This window comes from Ctenopharyngodon idella, chromosome 7 (assembly GCF_019924925.1).
Source record: "Ctenopharyngodon idella isolate HZGC_01 chromosome 7, HZGC01, whole genome shotgun sequence".
Classification (NCBI taxonomy): Eukaryota; Metazoa; Chordata; class Actinopteri; order Cypriniformes; family Xenocyprididae; genus Ctenopharyngodon; species Ctenopharyngodon idella.
The window spans coordinates 31,281,148-31,304,676 of NC_067226.1; the positions used below are offsets into that span (position 1 = coordinate 31,281,148).

General features: G+C 35.6%; 1 protein-coding gene across 5 annotated transcripts; it reads right to left on the bottom strand.

Moving 5' to 3' along the window:
* Window positions 1-331: 331 nt before the first annotated feature.
* Window positions 332-20,213, bottom strand: pax6b (paired box 6b). 5 transcript variants are annotated; one of them, XM_051900613.1, is made up of 13 exons: window positions 20,044-20,210; window positions 16,864-17,003; window positions 14,287-14,340; window positions 10,765-10,895; window positions 10,487-10,525; window positions 10,182-10,397; window positions 9,755-9,920; window positions 6,114-6,272; window positions 5,940-6,022; window positions 5,689-5,839; window positions 3,844-3,956; window positions 3,486-3,627; window positions 332-1,859 (listed from the first exon to the last, which is right to left on the bottom strand). In XM_051900613.1, the coding sequence occupies exons 2-13, from the start codon at window positions 16,874-16,876 to the stop codon at window positions 1,774-1,776; spliced, it is 1,353 nt and encodes a 450-aa protein (XP_051756573.1). In that variant the 5' UTR covers window positions 16,877-17,003; window positions 20,044-20,210; the 3' UTR covers window positions 332-1,773. The 5 variants fall into 5 exon arrangements, with proteins under 5 accessions (XP_051756573.1, XP_051756575.1, XP_051756577.1 ...); XM_051900615.1 differs by lacking the exon at window positions 20,044-20,210 and adding an exon at window positions 14,503-14,571 and having other exon boundaries at window positions 16,864-17,001; XM_051900617.1 differs by lacking the exon at window positions 3,486-3,627 and having other exon boundaries at window positions 20,044-20,213.
* Between the last annotated feature and the right edge of the window lie 3,316 nt (window positions 20,214-23,529).

The window sequence follows — 23,529 nt, forward strand, 5'->3', positions numbered from 1 at the left end:
CCTCCCCCCACGCTCGCTCGCTTTTTTTTTTCTTTTTCCTTTTAGACCATCGTAACTCTACCAAAACAAGAGCTGGCAGTGCTGAATGGCATAGGCCTTTTCTATTGTGGTGTGTTTTTGTGATGTCTGAGTTGTGTGGAGTCGGCTGGTGCCTTTGTTCACGAGCTCTTTGGTGGTTATGAGGTATGTGGAGAGAAGAGAGAGGTTTTGACATGCCGATGTGTCTTTAAATGGGTAGTTTGTGGTCATGTTTTCAATTATAAACAATACTTTTGAAAACGATGCCTCGTTTTCATTAGGAGTCGGTTATATTCACAGAGAAAGAAACGGATACTGTACAAAATGTTTTAATAGTTTTCACAAAATACATTTAGAAAGCTTTTAAATAAAGTTAAATTGAAATATCTGCAAGACAGGGTAGACCTTTCGTTTTCCAAAGCATTGCTCTGACACAAAAAACCATTACAAGTGTTCATGTTTCAGGTACACAACAAAAACGCAGAATTCAAGAGATGTTTTTAAAACCACAAATGGTTGTCGATCATAAATAAATGACTGCGTGATTAAGCCGCAGTCGAATATACTCGAAGCCAGTGTACTAGAATGTAAAACGACTTTTTTTTCCTTTACAAAATGTAGCAACACAAGACTAACGATTAAAAAAAAAAAGAGAGAGAAGATTAAGATTGTTGTGTAATAGATGAAATACAAAGGCTTTGGTCTGTTTTTACAATCAACAATGGTTTAAGTCTGATATGTACTTGTAAACAACTGCCAAACACTTACGTTTTTTTAAAAAAAAAACTCTGTCAAGCGTTTTTAATCATAATTATTGGAATTAAATATTTCTAGTCTCACAAAATTATTTGACCGTAGGACACTATAATACAACTATACCTAATAGACAACTTGTACCTGACCTAAAGAAATGTTTTTCCTTTTCTTTTTTCTTTTTTTTAACGATGCATGAAAATCTGTATAAAACAATTAAAGATTTTTCTCGGGGCAATACAAATAAGAATATATTTATGTTCCGCGATAATTCCGAGAGGAAATTTCTAGGGAAAACAAATACTTACAATTGGACTGTAGCAGAATGGATGACTGTTAGTTTGATGCCAAAGTCTACCGTACGATAACTTCCCAATAAATTATCAAGCGCAAACAACCTCAGAATCAGTCTACTCATCTCCCAACCCTCATACATAATTATAAAGTACTCAGTAATTTACATAATGGCTGTTGTTCCTTTTGTAGGTACAATAGTATGTCGTCAACTGAAGCCGTTGTGGGTTGATTTGAGCTTCGTCCTTATAGCCGATAACTCTAGTGGGCGTCTCCTCTTGGTATGTTTCTGCTTCGCTGGTTTGATATGGGCCTGTATGAAGTCTGATCCGTAATCCTGATATTAGCGCAGCAGAAAACAGTCCCAATATGTCGTTCTCCACCATTTCAAATGGATGCGAGACCAACATATCTTTTGGCTGTTGAATTGTCTTTTCCTCTTTACATATAAATGTACAAATACAACAAAAAAAATGTGGATGTAGCAGAGGTTTGTTGCGTTTTGTTCCATTAAAGTCTCTCTAGTGTCAGTTTTTCCTCTTAAAGGTAGTGCCGCAAAGTTTTCAGACCATGAAGAGACCACACGTCGCCTCGTCCCCGTGTTTGTCTGTGTGTGTCTGTCTGTGTGTTTGTGAAAATACTGCTGCAGAGGTCCAGGTTCTCTCTTAGTCTCTGTGTGGAAGTCAAAGGGCGAAGTAACTCTTTTCTTTACTGTAATCTTGACCAGTACTGAGACATGTCTGGCTCAGTTCCGGGAACTTGGACAGGGACAGACACTCCAGGAGAGATGAGTCCTGTAAATAGAGAAAGGTCAAATATAGGTCAAAAACACGTTCCTTTTCAAACTTTGGTGTTATGTAAGAACCTGTGCTGTCCACTAAGCATTATCATATTTTAAACAAATGTGATGATTAAAGAAGTAATGAAATTAAAACTAGACATTGAAAAGGATGTGTGTGTGGTTTTTAAAGTGTTAATGCTCAGTAATGTTACATAAAATGGGTGAGGAACAAAGAAAGACAATTTTCGATATATAAAACCATGCATTTAAAATTAAATGGAACAATCAGGAAATACATACACAAATGTGAACAAATTGGTAAATAAGTGTATACATATACGCTACCGTTCAAATGTTTTTGTTTTTTTATGTTTTATGTCTCTTATGCTCACCAAGGCTGCATTTATTTGATCAAAAATACTGTAAAAACAGTAATATTTTGAAATATTACAATTTTAATTAACTGTTTTCTATTGTAATATATTGTAAAATGTAATTTATTCCTGTGATCAAAGCTGAATTACTCCAGTCTTCAGTGTCATCTGATCCTTCAGAAATCATTCTAATATGCTGATTTGATGTTTAAGAAACATTTCTGATTATTATCAATGTTAAAAACAGTTGTGCTGCTTTATATTTTAGTGGAAACCATGATTTATGTTAGGATTCCTTGACAAAAGAACAGCATTTATTTGAAATAGAAATGTTTTGTAACATTATAAAAGGGGCTTGACATTAATCACTGTGGCTAGTGGTTTTCCAAAGTTACTAGCCACTAGCCAATTTTGACATCGATACCATGGGGGAAAATTGCAATATAGATATTTCTAATATTATCTCATAATTTGGCAGCAGTTATAATATACCTAATATACCTGCTGTCACTTTAAGACCTGACGCACTGATCCAGTATACTGTTACACATGCATTTTCTTTCTTAACTGTTTACGTTCACTTAAAACATAACTGACTGTGTTTACGTGAATACTCGCCAAGACATTATTTTGTGTGTATTTGACTGTTTAAGTGCAATAAGCAGCGAAAAAATGACTTAATTTATTACTGAAAGGAGGCTTTGGGTGTGGGCACAAAATCTGCTGGAATGAGTAAAATTATGCACAATTCCATGGCGAAATTCAAGCCCTGTAACACCAACAATATTTATCCGGAGCAAATTAAACGAGTGAGTGAGCGGAGGAGGGTTTGTGTGTCGACTCGCTGTCGGAGAGATGAGAGAGAGAGAAAGAGCTGCTGGTATCGTGTGTCTATCCTGCGGAAAATGATTATTGGCACACTACATTGCACTTAGTTTATTATTTCAGATGCCATTTTAAAAGACTACAATTGAAAAATGTATATATTATATATAAAATTCAACTCAACCAAAATTAAGTGGCTAGTAGGAGTGACTGCATTACACACCACTGCTGAAATCCACCCGCATTTGGCGGGTGTTAATGTCAAGCCCTGATTATAAATGTCTTTACTGTCACTTTTGATCAATTTAATGCTGAATAAAAGTACTCATTTTCTTCAAAACCAAAAACCTTACTGACCCCAAACTTTTGAACAGTAGCATAAATGCACTATTTGATCAAGGGTGAGTTTGTTAATCGCACAATGAACTTATTCTGCCTACCTGTTGAGGTGGTACCAGAAGTTGCCATTGTTTGGCTGTTCATGTGTGCCTGCATATGAGGGGGTGTGTATGTGTCGTAGCTTCGCCCATTCACGGACGGACTGGTGGGCAGCATGCAGGAATAGGAAGATGTCTGGCTTGGCTATAAAAAACAAGAATATATGTATATAAATATAGCTTTAGTTATACCTACAGGCACAACTGTAGTTTCTATAACACAGAGGAGTTTGAGTTAAACGTGTCAGTATAGTTTGACTTGGGTGATGGAATGGGAGACACTTAAGGAAGCATCACACACAACACATTAATCCAGTTATCAAGGGTAGAGGAGGAAACAAGTGTTTGTGATGTTACTCACTTGCATAGGCAGGTTGTTGGCCATCGTGAAGCTGGGCATCGGAGGCAAACCCGTGTACGAGTTGGTCAGAGCCGTGTCTGAGCGGCCCAGCATTGACCCTGTTGTGAAGGACACTGGTAAAGAAAAATGGTAAAAAGATTTTAGTCATTTCATTATGTGCTTTTGTCATTTTATTAGTTTTTTTTATTTTATTTTTTTATTTTATTTTTTTTATATTGCTGTTAAGGTTTATTTCGTTTTTTGTTTTTATTTATTTCCAGTTAATAATTTTTAGTGCTTCAACATAAACTTATTTCTAATTTTCATTTAGTTGGAATTTTTTGAAGGTACACTATGTAACTGTGTTTTGTTCAAAATTAACAACATCATTAATTCTTCTTCCAAAACGTGTTTTTGTCTTCACCTGATTCATTATGGTAAGCCTAATTATAAGTATTAATAGCGGGGTGGTTTTGGCGGGAAATTGCGTACATCTGTCACTCGCCTGTGCGCGTCTTGTCATATACGTAAATACAGAGAAGTCGCTCAGCTGTCTGGTGAGGGAGTGGCATAGTTAAGTGGGCACAACGAGCAAGAAAGGTTGAAAATCTTCAACCTTCGGGATTAACCATTTAAAAAAAAAAAAAAAGGCCGAACGGAGGTGACTGATCTTGTAATAAAACAAGAATCAACATTGACTTAGCTTTTCGGAGGTGGCAAAAACTGAGGGATTTGAAATGTTGTAAAAGTGATGTTTTTATTACTCAGCACACGAGTAAGGTGTTTTATTGAACAGATAAACTGCCATATGTAGCTTTTTGACAGAGTTCATTGTAAAGCATCATCTATTGCAAAGGGGCATTTCATTATGGTTGTTGTAGCGCTGTGCTGGAATTTATTTTCAAAGAAGTACCGTGTCTATTAAAGGGTATAGCTACTAGTGTTGTCAAAAGTACCAACTTCGGTACCAAGACGGTACTGAAATGTTAAAAATGTGACGATGGCAGCATTTCCCCCTAGCATTTTGAGCACTGTTAATCGGATTCTTAAACACCTCTGATTGGCCATTGTGTTCACATGCTCAACAGATATGTCTGTGGTTGGCAACAATGATAAAAACATGTTGTAAATAGTAATCTGTGTGACGCTCTTCACCAAGCGCTTACACAGTAGCCAATCACAGACATATCTGTTGAGCATGTGAACGCAATAGCCAATCACAGACATATCTGTTGATCATGTTAACGCAATAGACAATCAGAGACATATCTGTTGAGCACATGAACACAATGGCCAATCAGAGGTGTTTAAGAATCCACTCAACAGCGTTAAAAATACTAGGGGGAAACGCTGATATCGTCACATTTTTTTAATTTTGGTACCGAAATGAGTACTTTTGACAACACTACTAGCTCCAGTAACATCTTCAGCTAGTCAGCTTGATATCCTTTCCATCTAAACTGGTTATATCTCTTAAGTCTAGTAGTGAATGTTTTATGAGCAGTAGGATAACCATATTCATCCTCACCGTCATGCAGAGCCAAAGCACAACCAAAACAATGTTCTTCCGCAAAATTCATAGTTTTGTTTAAGTGCTAAAAATTACATAGTGTACCTGTAACTAATATTTATATTTTATCTTTATTTCACTAAACATCAATGTTTTTAATAGTTTTAAATGTTCGTTCCATTTAAATGTAGTTAACACTGTAAATATCATCAGCTTGCGTTAAGGACCCATGAGCCTGTGCCATCTAGAGTTTCATGAGAGAACTAAGCATTGATTCCATTTAAAATCCAGCTGTGTTTGCATTGAAAATCTGCATATCCAATCCTCAAGAATTTAGGTTGATGTATGCTATTTACCAGGAGTGGTGGGTTGTGGGATTGCCTGGTAGACGCTCGTGTTGAAACTGCTGCTGATGGGAATGTGACTGGAGGAATTGCTGGCTTGTCGTCGCTGGTTCCTCAGCTTCTCTTCCCTCCTCCATTTCGCTCTTCTGTTTGAGAACCATACCTGCAGACACAGAGAAGGTCAGCATAGATGTAAACAATAGTAATAGTGAACATGCATTAGATGGTATGGTATCAAAATTGAACTGTTACCATATTCTCACCTGTATTCTAGCTTCCGGAAGGTCAATTTTTGCTGCAAGTCTTTCTCTTGCGAAAACATCTGGATAGTGGGTTCTTTCAAACTCTAAAACCGATGTGAAAACAAATGTTACTCAGTTTGAACCTCAGCTTGACGTGTGAGACGTGTGTTGTTGATGCTTACTCTTGATGCATACCTTTTTCCAGGGCTTCGATCTGCTCCTGAGTGAACGACGTTCGGTTTCTTTGCAGCTTTCTTTTCAATTGCAGCCGCATTTGAGTCTCATCTGAGTCCTCGCCATTTGAGCTGATGGAGTTAGTGTTCTCGCCACTATTGTCCTGTTGCTGGCAACCATCTGCAGAAAAAAAAGGTGAAAAATTGTAGAAAGATCACGCAATCCACTTTTTCCATTACCTTGAGTTGCATGTTATTTTTCCCCACTGGGAGTCTATTGCAGCCCTATGAACCGTAAGAAGGAAAATGAAGAAATTTGGCACACTTGTAGTGATGGTAATGAATAGTAATCTGACCAATTTTGGAGTCTCTAGGACCAACTCTATAGCGCCACCACCAGTTCAAAAATTCACTTTTCAAATGGTTATAACTCTTTATTCTAGAAAAATTAAACTTAGTTCACCTGATACCTCTCATCATGCTCATCACATTCAACATCTTACATTTAGACTCCGCCCATTACAGTATAGCCTTATTTTTTTATTTCCATTTTAATTTTTAGTAATTTTAGTACTTCATCTTAAACATATCTATTAAAGTTAGTTGCCAAGGCAATATTCCGTATCAAAGTATAAGTTTGAGTTTTTTATTCATTTTATTTTATTTCAGCTTTATTTCGATTACCGAAAACAATTTTTAATTAGTTTTAGTCAATTAGAGTTGCATGTGAATAATTGACAAAGTATTATAAATTCGCTAACTATTTTATTTATTTCTTTTTGTAATGTAATACATTTATATTTTGTATGCATTCAAATCATTATATATATATATATATATATATATATATATATATATATATGAAAGCATACAAAATATGACTAATAAAATAAATAATAAAATTATTTTGTTATTTTGTATTTTATATAATATAAAATACAAAATAACAAAAACATTATTTATATTATATTATAAAATACAAAATAACTTTAAAATACAAAATAATTTCATTATTATTTATTTTATTAGTTATTTTGTATGCATTCAAATCATTATATTATATACACACACACACACACACACTATATATATATATATATATATATATATAAATGTATGTGTGTATATGTATTTTAATGCATACAAAATATAAATAAATTGATTAAAAATATATAATATAAATAAATAAAATAATTAATAAAAAAATGTTTTGTATTTTATAATTTAATATAATAATATATTATATAATACTACATAATATAATATAAATATTTCAGACTAATTTCAGATGGAAAATTAGCATATGGTGTGAATACACCCCAAAGATTCGAGGCAAGAGTCGTCAGCATTATCTCCATAGTTCCGTAACAAAGTCCCAAAAGAAGCGCATTGAATCATCCTCAGGTTCCCTTGGATGTTTTCATACACTGCACATATAATGTATAGGGATTCTTAGTGCTATTCACCGTATGGGTGTCCAGGGACCTATTGAGGTGACCACCAACACTTGAATAGAGAGCTGCTTTTCTCAATGACACAATACCAGCAGAAGAATGAGGGGAACCATTAAACTGTGCAGACAGAGATGGGCTGCCAGGCTCAAATTCTCCCGAGGGCACAATTGGAAAGGAACAACAAAAAGAGGCGTGCAGTGCTCAGCATTGTATAACACAAGGATCTAGTCAACAGACCTTTCAGTTCAGTATGTTAACCTCTACACACCACTGTCATTAATCAAAGAACCCCAGGCCAGGCCTGTTAAACGCCAGTTAGGATTTATATACGTTCAACAGGAGATGATGATGACCATTGAAAGACCTTTGCTTGCTTGGTTAGGATGAGTTGGGAAAAGTCTCTGCGATCTGACCAGAATCTCTCTAATATTTTCATTTTATGGGTGAATTGTCCCTTTAAGCAACACATCACACATTCAATCGCTTGCATTTTTCTCGTTTAACATGAATGCTCTCAGATAGTGTTACTGTGAAGGATTCGTCAACCTGATTAGAAACTAACGATTCATCAACTCAACTTTTTATCATTGTCTCCTCTGACCAAAAGCCTGTACATGTTCTTTCTCTCCCTCAAAAAAACAACAACCTCTAATGAGCAATTACAGAGAGACAGAGCTGTGCCTGTCACAAATTCTTGCATGTGACAGAAACATCTTTTGTCCCGGGACGCACAGTGCTTTTCTCTCACTCCCCATGGGGCGCAAATGATGTGGAGGGCACTAGCAGGGGGAGGGGGCAGGTGGTACTGCATGGACACCTCCGCCGAAAACTCTGTTCCTAGTCACGCAGATCCAAGACCCAGACAGAAGCCGTATTGAAGTGAGCGATTAACTCCTCAATTAATGAGTGGCCTTTTCTCATCCAAGCATGTCAGTGGCACGCAATTCTAGATCCTGTATAATAATCTAATGCGTCTCCAGATGGATTGACATATAGACCTAATGACTGAGAGAGATTTCCTACATAATTTAAATACTTTTCAATACTATGAATACTATGAATTCATAATAAAATAATAATGTACAATATATGCATTATCTACTTTATTTATTTATTTATTTTAAAATAATAATTTAATATATAGTGTACTTTATTATAAATTCAGTATGAATATAACATGAAAATGGGATAATAAAAAAGATTAATATTATTAATCTTTTAATATTATTAATTAATATTATTTTTATTTTATTATTTTTGCTGCAGTTGTTTTGATGTTGGTGACTACAGTGTTTACGTTGTTAAAAATAATAATGTACAATATATGCATTATGTACCATATACTTTATTAATTATCTTTAAATAATAATTTAATATATAGTATACTTTATTATATTGTATATTTTAATATAAATCCAGTATGAATATTATAGTATGAAAATGTGATAATAAAAAGATTAATATTATTATTTTTATTATTACAAATAATTAAAATATTTTAAAATCTTTTAATATTATTAATTAATTTTTATTTATTTTTTTGCTGCAGTTGTTTTGTTTGTGACTACAGTAATTACATCATTAAAAATTAATAATGTACAATATATGCATTATGTACCATATTCTTTATTAATTTAGTATTTTTAAATAATAATTTAATATATAGTATACTTTATTATATTATATATTTTAATATAAATTCAGTATGAATATTATAGCATGGAAAATGGGATGATAAAAAGATTAATAGTATTTTTTATGATAAATAAACTTAAAATATTTAAAAATCTTTTAATATTATTATTATTTTTATTTTATAATTTTTTTACTGCAGTTGTTTTGTTGTTGTTGACTACAGTATTTACGTTGTTAAAAAATAATAATGTGCAATATATGCATTATCTACTTTATTAATTTATTATTTTTAAATAATTCAATATATAGTATACTTGATTATATTTGTATATTTTAGTATAAATTCAGTATGAATATTATAGCATGAAAATGTGATAATAAAATCATTAATAATATTATTTTTTATTATAAATACATTATTAAAATATTTAAAAATCTTTTAATATTATTAATATTTTTATTTTATTATTTTTTCTGCAGTTGTTTTGTTCCTGCTATGCCTTTATGTTGTTGTTGTCGTTATTATCATTTTTCTCATGACAGTGATGCTCTTATTGCTTTTCGACTGTCTCACCTTGATTTGGTTGTCCTGGCACAGACGTACCAGGGTACCATCCCGGGCGCGTCCCCCACGTGCCGGTCTGCCCGTTGAGCATTCTCAGCTTGTCGTACATGCCATCTGCACCCATCTGTTGCTTTTCGCTAGCCAGGTTGCGTAGGACTCGATTTATCGACGACACCTGAAAGGCATAAAGAAGCCAGTCAGTCAAGTACTGTTTGTATCAGCCATTTTATTTCATTCAGTTCCACTATAGCTCTGTCCATAAATGCCATTTATATTTATACCTGTTCGTTTTTGCAATATGGATAATTTTTTTTTTGCATTATATGCATTCTTACTTATCCATTAAGAAATGCAGTGACCGCATGATTTCATTTATTGACGTAAGAAGCTCTCAATGACGTTCAAATGATGCAAATGAATCATTACTGGCACTTACGCTGGGTATGTTATCGTTGGTGCACACCCCCTCAGACAGCAGTCTGTCCCGAATTTCCCAGGCAAAGATAGAGGGACACTCCCTCTTGTACTGTGCTATTTTGCCGACCACTTCAGGCGTCGCTACTCTCGGCTTGCTTCCTCCGATGGCTCGTGGTCGGATGGAGCCGGTCTCATAATATCTCCCCAGAATCTTGCTCACACACCCGTTCGACACCTGAATGGACAGCAATATACACAATTCACATACATTATTTAAGACTAAATTGAAATAAAGTAATGTACTTCAAACAATTATACGCTTACGTTCTTATTGTCCAGTTGGACTTTTGCATCATCATGGGTCTATGAACACAGAAAATATGCCTTAAAATTGCTAGGATGATCTCATTTACGCTTAAAAGTAATTAGGGTCACACTTTACATTAGTGTTTGCTTGTTTACTGAGGGTTAGTATCTTGAATACGGTTCGTATTATATTGATATTGTTGTCATTTAGCTGTACTATTTGTAACACGGACCATGATATGACTATGTAATTATTCCACTAGCACCCGGATGTAGAAAATGGGCTTCAGGGTCACCTGCAAAATCCTGGAGATGTCGCAGGGTCGCGCTCCACTATGAGCGAGTTCGACGATCTTCTGTCTGGTGGAGTCCGGTAACGGTCTGCCGTTCACAAACACCCCGCCGAGCTGGTTGACGCCGCTGTGACCTGTGGCACATGGAGACATAACAAATTGGCTCGTCTTTCCCCTCGAAAAAAGTCCCTCAATGGGTGTCCCATTGTCCAGAGTCCTGGAGCGTTTCTTTGATCAGACAAACCGAGTCGGATTAGAGAGGAAAAAAGGCTGAGTTTTTGCATTGCACTGTCAGTGTGATCAATAACTGTGCACATCAAATATTTAAATGCACAACAGCAAAGGAAACTTTATACTTATTTTTTGAATGCTCACTACCCAGCAAATCAACAGAGGAATGTCATGCACTGGACTCGAATCAATCAGCACACAGAATCGACTGATGAACCGACCTCTCCGTTCAAGTGAACTGAAATCGTCATAATCAAACTGTCCTCAAGAGAACCGTGCGTCAGTGTTTGGAAACTCTCATTCACACCAGACCAGCAACAAATCCCTAATAAATAAGCACACGTCACCATTGAGGAACAACAGAAACAGACCAATTATCGCAAAGCACACGGCAGCAGTCCAACAATGTGTAAAATAATTCGATGTTAGATGAGCACTGTCTCAGAAGAATATGAAAAGCGCATACCGGTACTTTTGATGAAAGTCCAATGAAAAGTCAATACAAAGCGAGCACAAAAACGCAGGCGAATCCCTACGAAAAGCCTCCCCGGAGCGCGTGTGTGCTCTAGCTCTCTGCTCCTCTCTCGTCTGACTGCAGGAGCCTGAGCTCCTAAGCAATAAATAAGCTCCAAATATAGAAGTAGAAGAAGAAGAGGGGGGAAAATATGATGAGCCTCCCTGACATTTGTCTTTAGAATAAAGCTAGCTGCACGTCAAGTTTGAGCTTAATTTCTGGAAATAGGCGGAGGTCGCCTCGGATCATGCATGGAAGGCTCATTGAAAAGATCAGCTGAAGTACTTGTGGCAGGACTGTCACTTTATATGACACCGCTCTGCTTTTGAAAAACGCATCGTCACGACAAATAGTAGCATGATAAAACGACCCTTTCTGTCCGCATTTGGATAGCAGACAAAATCGGATTCTGCTCTTGTTGCCTTCAAGGGAGGCTTCGGTTTATTTCGAGCTACGAGGACAGGGGCGTGCGTGCTCCCAAACATATTAAATCTGACAAAGCTTCTTTTTTTGTGTTGTACTGTTTGTAACAAACCCCACATCTGCTGGAGATAAATTCAAGTGTCTAAATTTCAAATTTACAGTGGGAAAAGTTAAAGTAAGGGTATTTTAAATCCAACTCATTTTAATGAACCTGATTCTTTTAAGCACTGATACCGCACAACAAACGTGTGGTAATCTCTTCAAATCCGGTGGAATAATCCACTGTCATCCTCTCTGTCTTCAATAATTCCTGGATTAGTTGGATTTAATAGACTCTTGAACGTAAGGAGGCGTGGGTGTTTATCAAATGAAGGCATTTGATTGATGTCACCATCACACAGAAACATGACCCGGCCTGTCATTTCACAGTTCAAAGGTTAAGTCTTAATAATCATATAATTCCCCACGGTGTAGGATTGTGGCAGTCGTAATGAGACTTGTATTTTATTGCTCCCCTACTAATGGGGAAAACATATGTCGTGAATTTTAAACATCAGTCCTAAATCTCCAGGCCAAATTGTTTTTGTTTTTTTTAAACAAAATTGTCGAATTTCTCAATTTATCTTGATAAAAATTAGGACAAAATGGGTCAAAGATATTTAGATGTCCGCATCAATAGAAATTTACAAAAAAAAAGTGATTTTATATACATAGAAAGCACATTAAATGCAAGTAAAATGTCTACTTTTAAGGTTTCAAATAAGTTTTGGGAGAATAAAATGTCAAAATGTGGTTGAAATAATGTTCCATTGTCATTCAGTGTATGCTGGGTTAAAAACAACCCAAGCTGGGTTGAAAATGGACAAACCCAGCAATTGGGTTAAATGTTTGCCCAACCTGTTGGGTAGTTTTATTTACCTCAACTATTGTTTAAAAATTACCGTATAGCTTGCTTAAAATGAACCCAAAGTATGTTGGAAATTAACATTTATTAATATGTTTAATAAATGAACATTTATTAATACATTTAATGAATTATAATTAAACAATAAACATCTATTAAATTGCTTATTAATAAATGTTCACCTTTTGATTTTTATTGTTGCGTCTAGTAATAATGTCTAATTTTTAATTTCCAACCTGTTCATTTTAAGCCAGACATATAGTAATTTTTGAACAATAGTTGGGTTAAATAAAACATTTAACATTTAACCCAACTGCTGGGTTAAAAAAAAACTCAATCACTGGGTTTGCCTATTTTCAACCCAACTTGGGTTGTTTTTAACCCAGCATTTTTTAGAGTGAAACACTTATATTTGTCAAAATTGAAACAACATACTTATTCTGACCTGTACGTATTAAAATATGTAACAGAATAACTACATTTTATTGTATTTTAAATGAGTAAAAAATTCTTGCTGACAAATGGGCAAAACTTGAGTGGCAAAGTTTAAAAATGTAAAATTACAAGTAATTAGTCTTTAATAAGGCCCAAAATAGATTTTTTGTTGTAAATATCCCTGACAAGATTGTTACACTGAACGACATGTCTTCTGTAAATCATGGTAAAAATGTATGATATTTAATTTTTGCTCAGAAAAAAAGCAAACAAATTAAACAGGACCCATTCTGATGTGCTGAAAAACAACTACAATTCAAAGCTGTGTTACACTTATTGTTTTGATGCTTGAAACCCCTTTATCGTATTTGACCCATATACAGGTGCGTCAATCCAAACGAAGAAATCCAATAGATTCGCACACAGAAAAGTAGGGCATAACTCTTCAAAACATCATTTATTCAGCTTGGTCCGAGGCCATAAAAACAAGTGCAATCATAAATTATATCATGAATTACATAGAACAATATATGATTGCATTACGTAATCACGACGAGCTAATTCAAGCATTTATCGTATGTCAGACCTCTGATCCTACAGCAAGAGACAAATGCAAGATCTAAGTGACGCTTTGCCGTTTTCAAACTAACATAACTCATGTTTTTCCCCCTCAAGCAAGCACAGAAAATCCTGGAATCATCAAACTATTTTTTTTAAACATGCATTCGCTGTTTCGGGACTGTCAAGTCCTCTGTGGAAGTTGGCAAATCCTCTGCATTAAATAATCGAGCCAGAGCTGCATTTATTTGTTACCAACTCAAGCAGAAATAAACATCTCCTCCCCCATCAGCCATGCATTTATTTATGCTCGACATATATGTATTCATATGCCTTTTCTTTTAAATCTCAACATGAAATAATAGAAAACTTTTCTGTGCGGGGGGGGATAAAATATAAATATAATTTCCCATCAGAAATGCAATGCAGTCATGAGTGGCTTAATAAGAATTGCACTTACTGTTTTGCATCATGGACGCCACTCCTGATTCCCACGTGGGTTGGTTATGGTATTCTATTTATGACAAAGAAAATAAACAGGGTTAGTCGTGAAATCCAGTTTTGTTTTTGTTTTTATTGCAGTTTTGCAGCAGTTGCGGCGTTGCGTTAACGGTCTCAGCGCATAATATATTTGGGAATAATCCCTTCTAAGGGAATTTCAGCTTTAAAAACTTGCCTGGTAACAGAGTTGACTGTCCGTTTAAAAATTTAGCCCTTCATTTGCGTCTGACTATTTAGATCATTCCTATAGGATAGAGCAAAAGAGTAATATTAGTTCGAATGGCTCGTTTTTAGTCATATAGTTTTTAGCAGCACCTGCGCACATAAAATAGAAGAATTTGTGCTGTTAAATATGCATCTCAATTTCTTGGTGGTCTGTAAAATATGTTCAACCTTCCTCTTTAGATCTTCCCGTCAAAAGTGTACAGTGACACACGCTGTCTACTTCGCATCAGTGCTCTGAAAAGTGAGAACCGGAGGGGGTGAGAGGATCCTAACAAAGCCTGCTGGAGCTCAACAATGCGCCTCTTTTACCTTCTATACCCAAACCCAGCCAGCACAACTCGGCCTCTGCAACTAGCAACACAACCTCCCACCAAACCTACCAATACTTGCCCGAATACAAAGAGCCGAGGGCACCCTGCCCCCCAGACGACCATCCACACACACACACACACACACACATCCACTGTCACTTTCCTGACGGCCATGACCCCGGTGCCCGAACCCCAATGCGTGTTTCTGTTTGTGAGCTTTGGGGAAATAGAAAAGTAATTTCGCGTTATAAATATCTGGTGTTTGTGTAACGGGTGTGGGTTGTTAGGGGTTGTAAAAGGATGCAACAGCCCAGTAGGGTGCTCAATTGGGGGAAAAAAACAATTGCAATAAAGGATCTATTCAGCGACATTGCTAAAAAGGGGCCCAGGGAAGGAAAGTCTTTCGTTTCATTTTCTCTCCCGACGCTGAAATAACAAAACCGGTGTGCCCGTTTCCATTCGCGCGCTTCCCAAGATCGAAGAGCTAGAGCTGCTGGAAGTGTTCGTTTAACATTTAAATGTATCAACTTTACCATATCAGAACATTTATATTTGAACATTCTAAACTTTTGTATTTAAGCGTTCTAAAGTTCTTTTTTGTTTTCTAAAACATTTTGTGGATTTGTGTCTTCTATATTCTAAATATTTTTTGTTGTTGTTTTTAACCTTTCAACTCTTTTATTTTCATTTTATAATTTCCCATAAACAAGTAGGCCTAAAATTAATATAATGTAATTCAAACATTTGTATTTAAATTTATATATATATATATATATATATATATATATATATATATATAATGTGTCAAGATGTTGCCAGCTGTAATATGCCTTCATAAATGTGAATATTTTAGTGCCGGATCTTTAAAAAATATTAATAATAATAATAAAAAAAAGTTACGTCAAATGGAAACTACAACCCGAAGGTAAATCCGAAACACCTTTAAAGCCTAATGCGATGATTAAAACCCTTAATCGCTCTTAATCACAGAAATGTTAATTGTTTTGTGTACGCGCATCGCGACTCTGCGTGTTCCCGTTAATGATTTATCTAACGTCGTATACAGGCTGTTGTTGTTGTTTATGAGGTTAACTAGGATCTCATCTGCATTTCTTTCGTTTGTGTAATCCTTAACTACAATTGCTTTAATTAAACATGCTTATTCAGGAAACTGTGTTCTCCATAAACATCATTCTCATGCAGACGCGCATCTGTACGTGTACAAAAGCGCAGTGGGAAGTTTTGAAGGATCTGACATTAACATGCCCTAATCATCTTATACTGCCTTCGATGGGGAAACCTTTGTGTTTTTGGAGCTACATTTATTTAGTGAGTGTTTATGAGCGTCCTAATGCCACTAGAGTAGGCCTGCATGGGGAATATTTGCTGGATGCTACAATAAACGGTTTTTAAATGTAATTATTTGCTTAATAATTTTTTTTTACTAAATTTAATTTGTGCAACACTTTTAGGCTAGTATACATTAAGTGGAAAGTCTTGACAGTGCATTTGATTAAAAAAATATTGAACTTTATTATCTGTACTTTATTTACAATTACAAAAACGTTAAATATAAATATTCCTACAATGTACAGAATAATAAACAAGCAGGTCCTCGCGAGATTCAGGCTGATGAATCAAACTGACACCTTTCCTCAACGGGTCAGTGCATTCCCGTGCTCCGAAAAAACACTGTTCAGGCCTAATGTGACTCCAAACTCTTTCCTCTCACAGATAAATATTTATTATCCACAAACAGAAGCGGTTTTCTGCATAAAAAGTAGACCGAAAAAATACAGCTTTATTTCGTATAGGCTAATTTAGTTTTACAGCTAAATTATTAACACAACGAGCACGTTTATATTTTTATGACTTGGGCAACACCATTATTACTAGGCTAATAATCTTAATGTCAATAATAAATAATAGCTAGTGGATAATTCCAATAAAATGCTGCATCACACGAACAACTAACTTTTAGTTTTAGCATGCGCACTCACCTTTTTGAGGCATTCTGCTCCCCCGCCTGAGCCCTTCCGAGCAAAACACTGAAACTTGGAAATAAACAATGGCTCTCCGATAGTAATTTCTTCTCAAAATATATGTTTTTCCAGCGTCCCTCTATCTGGAAGGAAATTCCCTGCGAAGGAGACACAGATTGACAGTGAGCGGAGATGTCAGGACTGCTCAGGGACTGAGAGTGTGTGTGTGCTCGCATGTGTAGTGAGTGAGTGAGTGAGAGAGAGAGAGAAAGTGAAGGCGCATGTAGGGAGAGAGAGAGCGCGCGCGCTCGAGAGAGAGAGAGAGAGACACACACACCTATGCTGATTGGTGATAGTACTGATGTCTTTAGTCTGTCTGTTCCCGGTTGCAGCTCTTTACTGGCCCATTAGAGAAGCACTGACCCTCTGCCATCACAGAACAGAAAACAGGCCACTTTTGAACCAACTAATCAGTCCGCGCATGCAAATGCCGAGCGCCCCCTCTCAATCTCACTCAATATTGCTTTATGCAATGGGGTAGGATTGCACTGCTTAAATCTCACCACTGGGCACTTGAGCTCACTCACAAAATGCATTTTAGTGTCTTTTTCATATTAGTTTGGCCCGAAATTTGTGAGAAGTAACATTTTACAGTATAGAGTGGATTGCATAATGCAAATTATATTTCATTTAAAAGAAATTGCTTTTACATTAATGTTACTCTAGAAGGTCTGCTGAATTATTTGAGCATATCTAATATGTGTATGGACACTGTTGTGAAGTGTTAAGCACGAAAATCTGTTTTTGCTGAATATAATTGTTTGCTGCATGGAGCTTTTAAGTCCTGAGAGATGTGGCCCTCCATGACACTGATAAAAGAAAGCAACCTGTTGACAGCTGCGAATTCAAAAGGAGAACCTGTTTGCTCTGTGCATTAAGTGCACTTGCAAATGGTCCCTGGTGCAACTGGCTAAAACAAACGCAAACACTCTCCACGTGCTTTTGTTGACACTCACGCGCTTTTGCACCGTATCTGCGCGTGGAGGTTACCTCCGTGTCCACGTGGCCGGAGTTTTTTCCCCCCCTTAAATTGTTCACTGTTCACTAATTTTACAGCTTGTTCATCGGAGTCGCAAATAGTGATGACATCTGTTTACATTCTGTTTGCAGCAGCAGTGGTGGTGTGTGATTTTAAAGTGCAAATAAAAAAAATAATCATGCGGAAATTACTGGTCCCTGAGGTAAATTTATTGTAGCTCAAGCAAGATAGTGAAAATTAGGCTTTGAATTTTTGCTAATTTAACTGCTAGCTCCAACCATATTTCCCAAAGTCTGTCTGTATCGCTGTAGTGTGTGTGTGTGTGTGTGTGTGTGTGTGTGTGCGCGCGCGCTGCGTGTCTCAAACTTTGATACAATACTAGGTAACTTTGATATAATTGCTAAGTACTGTTGTGTATGTATATATATATATATATATAATATATATATATATATAGGCCTATATATAAAATACACGCACACACTGAAAACTACTTCATAACTAAAATAAAATGCAGTGCATATATATATATATATATATATATATATATATATATAAGTCGTAGCTCGACTCCCGAGTCTATGGGAGCCGGTTTGTACAAGAACTAATGGGATTTAAAAGATACGAAAGCCATTGCATTCACTTTTCCCGAGGTATGCAAAGATGGGAAAAAGTCAAAGTTCATCAGTAAACTATCTAAGAGGTGAATGAGAGCGCTTGAGAACCACTGAAGGAGACAAATGACACTGTAAAAAAAAATAAAAATAATAATAATAATAAAAAGAGGCCTTATGAAAACGGATAATGAACAGCACTGTCTCTGTATGGCCTTGCAGAGTTTCTCTCTTACTGCTGCAAATATTTCCATAGATGAGCTCTTCTTATCTGTGTTAGTCTCTATAATGCACCTTCAAATATATTAATTTTAATTTAAACTTTATTATAAAGCTGCAAAAAACCCAGTTCCAAATAGTCAGTGACAAAAAAGAATGGCCTAAAAAGCTTAGTAATTGTGCCCTGGCTGTTGATTTCTCATTTAGATAAGTTGTAAATCCTCTGTTAATGAGGTGTATTTAGGATGTGGTCTAATTCAGGGGGCATCATCGCCCTCCAGGCCATACAAACCCAGCGACATCACACGAACCCTGCAGATAGCAATTTTACACGCAAAGCAATTAGCCCGATTGGGATTAGTAACTGCTAATACAAAGTCGTGAAAAGTAATCCCTAATCTCGTGGCTGTTTCGCTCTTGGGCAAAGTGGTCACTGTGTCTTCTGTAGAAAACTTTTTAGAAAAGGGGAACGAGGGAGGAGGGAATGGGACTGACGTCATACTTCAGGAGAACACGAACAAAAGAGTGTATCGATAAACAGAAACGGGCTGACAGATTATTTTATAAATCATTTTTGGTTGATCTTTTTAATAGTTATTTATGTTATTTATATTGTTTACTTTCTTTTATTGGTGTTTATTATTTTAGAATAATAACAAAAATGTATTGTTTAACATTAAATAATAATAGAAAAAGCACCACCCATATTATTATTATTATTATTATTATTATTATTAGGAAGAAGAATGTTTAGTAAACAAATTTATTCTAATTGCTGTGACAAAAAAAAAAAAAAAAAAGTTTTGAAAAAAATGTTTTACTTAATTATAATGTTAATTTGCGTATCATTCCTAGAACTGTTTTTAAAAGGGGAAAAGTGCTTTTGATGTAATAAAAAAATAATTTTGAAGTAACGCGCTGTATCTGCGCGAATGAATTGACGTAATTCATCACGTTATGAAAATGTACTAAAATAACCATTTCAAAAGCAGATTTATGCCTGTGTCTAAATTTGACACAAACTAAAGGTAATAAATTAAAGATATTAGCCTAATTAAGATTGAAATTTAGTTATACCAATTCTATTGAGTACAAATAAAAATTCCAAATCCATGAACTAATTTCGCTAGAAATTTATGCTACTAAATATTTTGTAATTTATGTAATTTGTATAATTTAGTTGGTTTGTGATAAATATTTCAAATAAAACATTCATAATGAAATATTTCAGACACAATGAAATGTATTTTCCTAATGAAGATAATGCCGTGCGTTTGCTTTACTGAGGACGGTGGGGAAAACATGCAGTATTTGATCTGAACTTACCGGGATATTTCTGACTTCTGATCAATATCCTGCAGTTTCAAGCCCTTGCGATTGAATAAAATTAAAACGATCTCATGAGTCCAGACTGTATTGTTGTCACGTTTGAATCCCGTTTGGAGCGGAAATGTCAGTGAGAATGAAAAAACGGTGTAACCCTCACTCACTGTAAACTTTCTCTTAATATCAGCCTCAGCTCGACAGCGATTGGTCAGATGACGCGCTACGTCACGCTGGAAAATAGTTCTCATACAGCCATGCATGCAACATATCAGGGGAACTCCACGCGCTCACATTAGCCTCGATTTTCAAGACGTGGCGTGATTATTGCCCTATATTTCAAGTGAAGAATTAGGAGAATTATGCTTCTGAAGTCATGGTGTTTCCTGAAGAAGACAGACTGACTTCTGGGCATTTCTTTGATACCAAATGCGAGGCAGTTTTATAATATCAATAATATAATAAGTATATAATGGTATATATAGCCTACTATCTAATAATAATATTATATCATATGAATAAAATAGTTAATTTTTAAAATACATTATTATATTTTGCTAGTTCCTTCGAGATCATCACATCTTTTCCCTTATAGTGCATTGAAAATAATTATCTTTGAGAATATATTTCAGAAGCCTAATTGCAGAAAGTCCCAAAGCCTATCAATAACTGCAATAAATGCAAATATTTCAAATGGCATATGTTATTTTTCAGCCTCTCTTTTTGATCCCAAGTTGCTTTCCGTCTGTTAAGCAAATATTGGCCAAGGCGTCACGGAGATCTTATTTACCCTACTCATTCACGTGGAAAATCAAATGGTTAACCGGTACAACAGCCCGTTTAGTGAAAATGTTTTCTTCCACCTGTGTGAGTTTTTCGTTAATGTCTTTCACTGTTGTTTACGACCATTTCTGGACTACTCTTCCTATGAAGGAGAGGCTTACATTTATGAGATTCTGCGCATAATAGCTACATCTAAACAAAGAAAACATTAGAACAGTAAAGGTGAAGAAGCATATAATATAATTATAAGCACATAATATTTACTTCATATGACGTGTCTACAGATGTCACTGTGCATATAGTGCGCAAATGCGCAACAGTTTCGTGGTGTGTCTCTCAGGAAATGAATGGGTTGTGTTGGTTCTTCAGGACGTATATAAGCAGGTATGGGACGCACGAGCATTATTCAGCCCTTTGTTTGACGTAACCACAATTAAGGGCCACAGAAACCGTGCAACGCTGCAGGGTTCTCCAGGTGATCGCTGGAAACCGCACGGCTTATCATGCGGTCAATAAAAGAAGACGCTGAGCAGCGGCCGGGCCAGGTGCCTCCGTTCCCTGCTCCACGACGCCCCGCTCTCAAGAACCCGACCAGGCGTGAAGGAAAATCTGTTCAGCCAGCCTCTCAGCATCCTCTCTCTCTCCCCCCTCTATCTCTCTGTGTATCTCACACACACACATACATTGACATATATAACATTTCTCTTCTATACAACAAGTTTTCAAATAATATCAGTGATGAGTTTGATATGAGCAATCAAAATGTTCGTTATTAAATGTAATGAATATTTATTTAATTTTAGAGATATATAGGCCAATAATCGGTATCGGCTGATAAAAGCACATTTCCACACTATCGGCCGATAGTTTAAAAACAGCCGATAGTCAGGGCCGATATATCCTGTCGATCAAAAGAGGGCAGGAAAATGCACTGCATTTGGGCTTTGTGTAAAGAAAATGCTAAGAAACCAGTTTGATGTTCAACATTAATAGTAATTATATGAATTAATAACATTCAGAAAGTTAAGAAGTATTAATTTAATCTTCAGAATTTAGTTAGTGTGTTAATATTTGAGTAATGTGTTTGATTATAAAAGATACTTTTAACGTTTTTATTTGCATTTCTTTCAAAACATAATGATTAAAAATATAATGATTAATTATTAGCCTAATTATAATGAAATTATCATTAATTTAAAAGAAGGTATAAACAGCAGAACCCCATCTGTATTTTTATCGGTGTTGTTATCACTGAATAATCGGTATCGGTGGAAAAAATTTGTATCGGTGCATCTCTATTTAATATTTTGTTTTACGTTACATTTTTATTACAATATGTTGGTATATTAACAATCTCATAAAGACTACAGACAAATGTCAGTAGATAATGAGGGGAAAAATCTAGTTTTTGACATATCTGTCAGGTTCTTATAATGTTATCTTTATATTCATGTTGGTTAAATACATTCTTTTTACAATAATTGTTTTAATGACTCAGAGAAGTGGTCACCATCACGTAAAAAGTATTAAAATACGATTCTTCAAATACATGTGAGTGTCATATTTATTTCAAGACATTTCAAGAAAGACATATTATAATGTATTTTTTGTATATCGATAATATCGTGAATTTTTGAGTCACTCTTTTTCCAAAGTTTTCTAATAGTTTCATGTAACCTGCAAAACGCGTCTTTATTAAAATATTATTGGCAATTTTTAAAACTATGCATTTAATATTGATTAGCCAGCGCTATCTCACGACCAATTCATACGTATTTTACGAGGTGGCTAATTCGTACGAATTCATACGACTTGTCTAAACCCCAGTGACGGGTAGGTTGGATTAGCCTTAAAGAACTGAGATCCGAAAAGGCAAAAGATATGCGCACTTTTCCTTCTTTGTATGCCTTCTGTTCTGTTAGATTTGGAATAACTCCTCTAATGACTGGCCTTAACTCTCTATCCATGCAGAAGAAGCACACGAGCATGTCATGGATCTTTTGTTTGCTTCTGCTTCTGCTTACACACAGTAAAATAGCTTCAGCACTGACCAGGCATTACAGATTACATTATTTTGGACTGTGCATTGTCATCGTGTCTGAATGGACAAATCTCAGTTTCTATTCTCTTGGGTTCTGAAAAACTAAAGTGCATGAATAGACTTAATAATTATGCACTTATAATATTTCCCTCTTCTTCTCATCAAGGCCTATAAGTAGCTATACTTAAAGACATTAAGGTTTAATTATATGAGTATATGATATATATGAGATCTCCTCAAATCTCTACCTTCAGGTCCTTGTCGTCCCAGTTTTCTCTCAGATGCTGATGACTTTGTGATGTGTATTATGTGTATTTCGGGTTTTCAGCAATATGTGTGAATCTCTCCCCCTCTTTAATTTAAGCAGTCCACCCCCCGGCCCTGGACAGAGACATTAGCTGAATTCCCTCAGGCTGATCGCAATCAATTTGTCCGGCGCAGACAGCAAAGCCCTGGATGTTAGAAACTCACTTTACCTCAATGTGACAAGCCTGAGTATACGAGCCACAGTCTGAAAACACAGCCAGAGTAAAGATTCAGCGGCGAGCTTCAATTATATACAGTATATACGCCCAAAGCTCATGACAATCATCCGTATGTCCGAAACTCTGCGATGATGAACAATGAACATGCAATAGTTGTTTTTAATAAACAGATTTATTGTA

Bases quoted from the DNA above. Each gene is read 5' to 3' on its own strand.
- pax6b (XM_051900613.1), bottom strand. The intron at 3,957-5,688 runs GTAAATAGCATA...TTTCTTTACCAG, and splicing joins CCCACAACCCACCACTCCTG to TGTCCTTCACAACAGGGTCA. The intron at 1,860-3,485 runs GTAGGCAGAATA...CTCTATTTACAG, and splicing joins TTCTGGTACCACCTCAACAG to GACTCATCTCTCCTGGAGTG.